This window comes from Lipotes vexillifer, unplaced genomic scaffold (assembly GCF_000442215.2).
Source record: "Lipotes vexillifer unplaced genomic scaffold, Lipotes_vexillifer_v1.1 scaffold988, whole genome shotgun sequence".
NCBI classification, from domain to species: domain Eukaryota; kingdom Metazoa; phylum Chordata; class Mammalia; order Artiodactyla; family Lipotidae; genus Lipotes; species Lipotes vexillifer.
In genome coordinates this window covers 1,451,703-1,457,928 of record NW_006797916.1, presented here as the reverse complement: position 1 = coordinate 1,457,928, position 6,226 = coordinate 1,451,703, and the positions used below count along the sequence as shown (strand labels likewise).

The 6,226-nt window shown below is 58.5% G+C and overlaps 1 protein-coding gene across 1 annotated transcript in view; it reads right to left on the bottom strand.

Annotated features, from left to right (window-relative positions):
• The window catches only part of CAPN10 (calpain 10), an 11,748-nt gene extending 6,928 nt beyond the window's left edge, over positions 1-4,820 (bottom strand). Inside the window, exons 1-3 of the mRNA XM_007469946.1 lie at positions 4,695-4,820; positions 1,998-2,129; positions 678-874 (exon numbers count right to left, since the gene is read on the bottom strand). Coding sequence (XP_007470008.1) covers positions 678-874; positions 1,998-2,129; positions 4,695-4,820 — 455 coding nt within the window. The remainder of the gene's footprint in view (positions 1-677; positions 875-1,997; positions 2,130-4,694) is intronic.
• Positions 4,821-6,226: the final 1,406 nt, after the last annotated feature.

Below are 6,226 nucleotides of genomic sequence, written 5' to 3'. Positions count from 1 at the left end.
CTTTCCCTCCCACCCTGTCCTCACCAAGTCCAGACACAAGCTCGCCTCCAAGGCCATAAGGGACAGCACCCCGCAGTGCCCTGCAGCCTCTGCCCCTGTGGGACACCAGCGGGAGGCGGGCACAGAGGCTGTGAGCTCCCAGTCCTGCGTCTCTCATGATCAAGGCCCTCGGCCCCGCCAGCGGCAGCAGTGGAGGGCTCACTCCCACCGCGGAGGCCTGCCTAACCCGGCCCAGCGCCTTTCAGCACGGCCATCAGCACACTCGGGGAGGAAGTCCTTGGTCTCAGGACTACGATAAACGAGCATGGTACCTCGGTGGCCTCATTCCTTCCCAGCAACCTGCACAGAGGCCGCCTGTCCCCAGTGGTGACACAGATAGATAGAGACATTTCTCTCGCTTGGGTTTGCGGAAAGAGAGAGGAAAACACACACCCTCTTTCTGGAGGCGAGGGCTTCGTGCCCAACTTTGTAATGAGGGCAGGGAAGGAGGGAGTGGGCAGAGGGGAGAGCAAACCACAGGTCAAGTCTCAGAGTTTCTGTCTCTGGACGGGTCGCCCCACCCAGGACTGGCCACCAGGCCCTAGCTGCTGACAAGGACGCTGCAGCCCAGGGTGAGCAGATGTGCTTCCCGGGCCCCCAGCCCGCCTGGCCCGGCCCCTCCACCCCCGCGTGCGTACTTGGCGTACACCTTCTCCAGTAAGGGAAGCCAGAACACATCCTCCCTCTGGCACCGGGAGAAGCAGAGTCTCCCTGCAAGACAAGGCAGACGGTCATCTATGGTCACCTCCACCCAGCGTCCAAACTGCCAAACTCGACAGGTGAAGGAGCCGCGGTACGTCTGGTCGAGCCAGCTCGGCTGTCCCGGAGGAAAGACCTGCCGCGCGTGGGGAGAGGCAAAAGGAGACGGTGAGAGAAGCGACCACGCGGTGCGCTCCCAGCATCCCGAGCAGAGCATGACCCTGCTGAATGGTACACCCCCATCACGCAAAGGATTTCGCCTCCCCCGACGCCTGGCTGGCAGTGCTTATGCAAAACCCGCTTACTGGACAGAAGACTAATAGACCTTTCAATAAGAGATGCTAGGGCCACACTGAGGGAGCCGACTGTCTCCCAGAGGTCAAAGTCGACCATTATGTCCTAGTGTTCCCAATAAGCACGTGACCTGAATCCAAAACAAATGTGACTTTTATAGGCCTGAGTCACCCAGTTCTCGACAGAGTGGCTGGTGGCAGGTCACCATAGGCACAGCGACCCCCTCGCTGGAGCCTGGGACCTCAGAAACTCTGACAGTGCCCGGCCCGCTGTTCACTGCTGGGTTTGTGATTCTGGCCTAATGCTGAGAGACAGGACGGGCTCTGGACCCAGATGGCCTCGTTTGCGCCTGGCTCTGCCCCTTACTAGCTGGGAACGTGACAATGGTTTTCGTGCCCTTGTTTGTAAGAAAGGGTCAAAGCCAGCAAGTCCTGTGAGAATGAAAGCCAGCAACTGGGGTGGGCTTAGCACAGGGCCTGGGACATGGGAGCAGCTCGGAAAGGGGTCACCACCGTCAACACTGTTGCCTGTATCGGTGACACTTAGTGAGGCCGTGAGGGCTCCTGGGGAAGAAGCCTGACAGGCCTTCTATAACTGTGGTACCTGCTTAGCATCGGAAACAGTTTTAACCACCTTTTGCCAATTTATATTCAAAACCTGTTAAAAAAAAAAGCAACCGCAACTAGCTAGGAAGCTTACTCCAAAGCAGCATAGGACCTCTCAGCCAACCCTTTCCTACCCTGGGCTGGCACGTTTGTCTTTTTATTCCAAATGCCTGCCTGACCCAGGGCTCAGGAGATGGCAGAGCAGGGCGGAAAGCACCCCTGCTGGCCCCTGCGGGAGGGGGTCACTGCGTCTGCGCCTCGGAGCCCCCAAGGGCCGAGTCCCGCAGAGCCTCCTGCTTCCTTCCAACGCGGGCAGACAGGAAGCAAGGGTCAGAGGGGAAGCCGCACTGTGGCAGACACCTGGTCCAGGAGGTGTTGGCTCTTCTGCAGGGCGGCGCAGGCACACAGGAACCAGCAGTCCCCTAGCAGCCCTTGCTTCACCTGTCCTTCCTGAGCGCGATCTGCAAACAGCTGGGGCGTGGCGCAGATTTCCTGAAATAAAGAAAATCGTCCAGATTTACTTCATGCCTGTGGCTAGCTTTAAAACTAAGAACACAGGATCTATGTGACAAGGGCTGGGGAGGAGCTTTTCTGGTCATCCACATTGCCTAAGAGGGGATGGGAAGCAGCTGGCTTCTTGCAGCCAGTATCCGTCAGCCCCTCCTGGCTTCAGATCGTCGCATCCAACTTCGATTCCGGGGTCCCTGTCTCTGTCCACCTTCCTTAATTGGCAAAACTCCCAACTCTGGATGAATCCTACCCTGCCTTTCATAAAACAGTTGGTCTAGAAAACGGTTTCACTTTAAATTCACAAAGGCAAGTCTCAAGTGGGTCCTCTACTGTTTCTCTAAAAGGCTCAATTTCCTCACCCCAGACTAGTTTACCCCTTCTCCTTCCTCCTTCTTTTCTCAAAACACCCTCGCCCCTCTGAGCAGATGGCCTCCCCTGATGCTCCATCAGAAGCCCCCTGACCTGACCCCGTTCCTGCCCTCAGTATCTGATCCCTCCTACGATCCCCGCTTCCTTCCTTCTCTGCAGGGAGGATCCCACCAGCATAAGGCACGGGAGAGGATGTCTCCCCTTCTCTAAGATGCTGTCCCTGGGCACTATTTCCCCTCTAGGCCCGTCACTGACCGACTTCTCGAAAGAGCTGCCGCCCCTACTCCCTCCCTCCGGCTCCTTGCCACACCTCGTTGCTTCTGAGCCAGCCATGCCCCAAAAACTGCTTTTATCAATGTCACCTCCGTGTCGTCACCCCCAACGGGCATCCTCTGTCCTTGTCTTTCCCAACACTCGGCAGCATCAGAGCAGTGGCTGCCCCCGACCCCAGCAGTCCCCTCCTGGCTTCCATGATTCCAAGCGCTTCTGGCTGTCCTTTCCCCTCACTGCCTGCCACTTCTCAAGTCTACCTGTCAAGGCACCGGTGGTTCCTCAAGGCTCGGTTCCAAGCCGCCTCTTTTTCTCTGCCCATACTTTCTCCTGAGATACCCTTCCAGACCCTGGACAGTAAGCCATCCGTTACAGTCCCAGCTCCCAGTGGAGCATCTAGCCCAGGTCTTCCTGAGCTCCAGACTCTCATATCCACTTGCCTACTGTCAGCTCCGCTTGAACCTGTGAGAGCAAAACCCAAGCCTACATTTCCACCCCTAGCTCTCCCCCACCTCCCAGTTTCCCCAGCACAGCAACCGGGACCATCATCCCCCCAGGTGCTCAGGCTAGAAATCTAGAAGTCATTCTTGGTCCCTCTTTCATTCTCACCATCTACTTCCAATCGGTCACTAAGACAAACTCGGGTCTCAGACCTACCTCTGCCACTTCTTAGTTCTCAGACCTTGGGCAACGTTTTGACTTAACGTTGGTTTCCTGGTCTGTAAAATGGAGACACAAGTACCAACCTTATAGAATTATTAGGTGGACTAAATAAAATCAAGGGCATAAATTCTGTGCACATAGAATACCTATAGCCTTTACTGGCATATAATGAGCGTTATGTAAATATAAGTTTCTCTCCCCATTTCCTGACCACCATGAACCCAGCTCTAGTTTCCAGTCGGTCACTAAGACCTATCAATCCCCCCTCCAAAATATCTCTCAAATCCATCCACTCCAAAGCCCCATCCCAACGGCTGTCACACTAATCTGAGCTCCTTCATCTTCCTCCAGGCCCACTGCAATGGCCACCTGCATTCTTTTGCCCCAACAATCCATTTCACGCCTGGCAGTAAGGGTGAGCTTCTTAAAACGTAAATCAAATCGAATCACTCCTCTACTAAAAACATTCTAATGGCCTCCCATTGTCCCTAAAATCCACCCCCACACACTTTTTTTTAACCCCAATTCCACCGGCATGGCCGATCATGTGCCCTTGGCACCTCCATGCCAAACAGGCCCTCTCAGTGTTGCCCACGGGAAGCACCTCAACAGCCAGAGCCAGGTCTGGCCTTCTTCCAGGGCTGGTGCACACAGATGTGTCCCCACGAAGACTGCATACACTCAGGGAGAGACTGTTCCTTGGACAGCCTTATTCAGCTGATACACCATCTCTAAAGATATTAGCATAGCACTAGGCCAGAGCATCCCTCTAAACTGTCACCTTAAAATAATTCCATCTGAAAGTGCAAGTGCACGAGGTCCAAGACAGGAACGTGCAGAGCAAAACGGCTTTGCTTGTACGCTCAGCCTGGCCCTTCCAGAACATAATGAGAAACAGAACGAGACCGCTTGTGGCCAGAAGAGCCATGCAGACTGGAAGCTCTTCAAAACAGACGCAAGTGGGGCTGAGTTTGCGTCTCTTAAAACGCCCCTCTCGCTGTGGCTTGAATCTCCTATTGAATGGAGCTCTCGCAGGTAGGGGCCGTAAACTCGGGTCCAGCACACCCCGAGTGGGCTGGGGAGGGGGCCTGGGAGCCCACTCAGGAGGACAGCGGCGGCAGACCCTGCCGACCGTTGTGCACCCAGCCCCGGCTAACCCCGGCAGCCGCGCTCGCACCCCTGCAGGAAGGAGCGCCTGGAGGCCTGGCGCGAGACCCGTGAGACCCGCGCGCCCCGCTGCCCCACCTGGGGCCGCCTCCACGTGATTTCCTCCCGGAACTGGGCCAGCGGCGTGGAAAAGCTGGAGAAGAGCGAGGAGTCCGAGGCCGGGAAGGCAGCGTCCCGGAAGAGCTCCCTGGCCGGCGCCCGCATCTTGGGCACCCCGAGCTCCCATCTGCTGCCCGCGCCCCGGTGCCGAGCGCAGCCGAGGGGGCGCGCAGCCCCGGAGGGAGCGCGAACCGGCCGCGGTCCCGCCTGCCTCGCGCCTCCCCCGTCCGGCCCGGCCCCCCCGCCCCGCTGGACCCACAGTACCACCCGGCCCCAGTGCCCGCCCGCTCCGTCGCCCCGGTAACCGTCGATCTAGGCTGCAGCCAACCAGGCGCGTAGCCCCTAATCACATGACAGAACGGCCCAATCCCACTCGAGCGTTGGGAAGTCCGCGCCAGATTCCCAGCCCCCAGGGGGCGTGGCTCTCGATCTAGGCTCCAGCGGAGCCGGTTAGTCGCCTTGGCTGCACTTCTCTTTCCAGGGCCGGGGGGCTCGGAGGTGTCTCAGCCGAGGCTCACACCTGGGAAGCCGGCAGCGTCTTGTCCTCGGGCCGGTGTGGTTCGGGTCGGGGCGTCGGGACTGCCTCCTGAGGCTGAAGGGACCAGAGAGGCAGTCTCGGCCGAGGTCGGGCCATGAACTACAGGTCCCAGCATGCCACGCTGCCTCCAGAATGCACTTCTTTCGGTGGGGGCGGTGGGTCCGGCCACCTGGTGTCGGGAGAGCCAATGAGAGACTCGGGAAGGGGAGCTGTGGGCCGTCAGGGACCGTGTGCTGTCCGCCACTGTTGTGGTTGTGTGCTGGGGTCCTGGGGAATGTTACGGCCCCGGGAGGGCCTTCCCAGGCCTGGGAGGCTGTCTCAGGGCAGGCTGGGATCAGACGCGCTAGATCCTGAGCCGCGCAGGCGATGAGGCTGGAGCATCCTCCTGGTCCCCAGATGGCCGGGCATCTGGTCCTGGTGGGCTGGACAGTGACCCGCTGGAGTTGCGGTTATAGCTCATGGCCGCTCAGTGCTGCGGGTTGGTGAGGGCAGTGACTTAAGGATCTGCTCGAGGATTCACCTTTGCTGCAGGAACCTGCCCTTCCCCGTCCCCATTCCTAGGAAGGAAGGAAGGCAGCCAGCCAGAGGCTTATTCTCTGACTGCCTCTCCAAGCCTGCTTCACTGTGGCTGGAGCCTTCACAGAGGGCCGCACAGGGGAGGAGATGGGGTGGGGTGGGGCACAGTCCTAGGACAGCTCTCTGATACCTACTAGAGTTTCTCAGATTTTGTATCCCCAGGCCGCTTTTGCCCAGCCTCTCAGATAGGAAGGGTGGTCAGATCGAAGCCCTTCTGCAATCTGATCCAAAAAGCCCCTACTGCTGATGAGAAACGGAGCCTGGTGCAAGAGCCCCTGCCCCGACCTTCTTGCTCCAGAGCCCCCGGTTGCTGTGACAGCTGCAGCTTCTCCCTCTGAGAGGCCCAGCAAGGCCTGCATGAGTAGCAGCTGCTGGTGGTGGCATGATACGGGGGGGG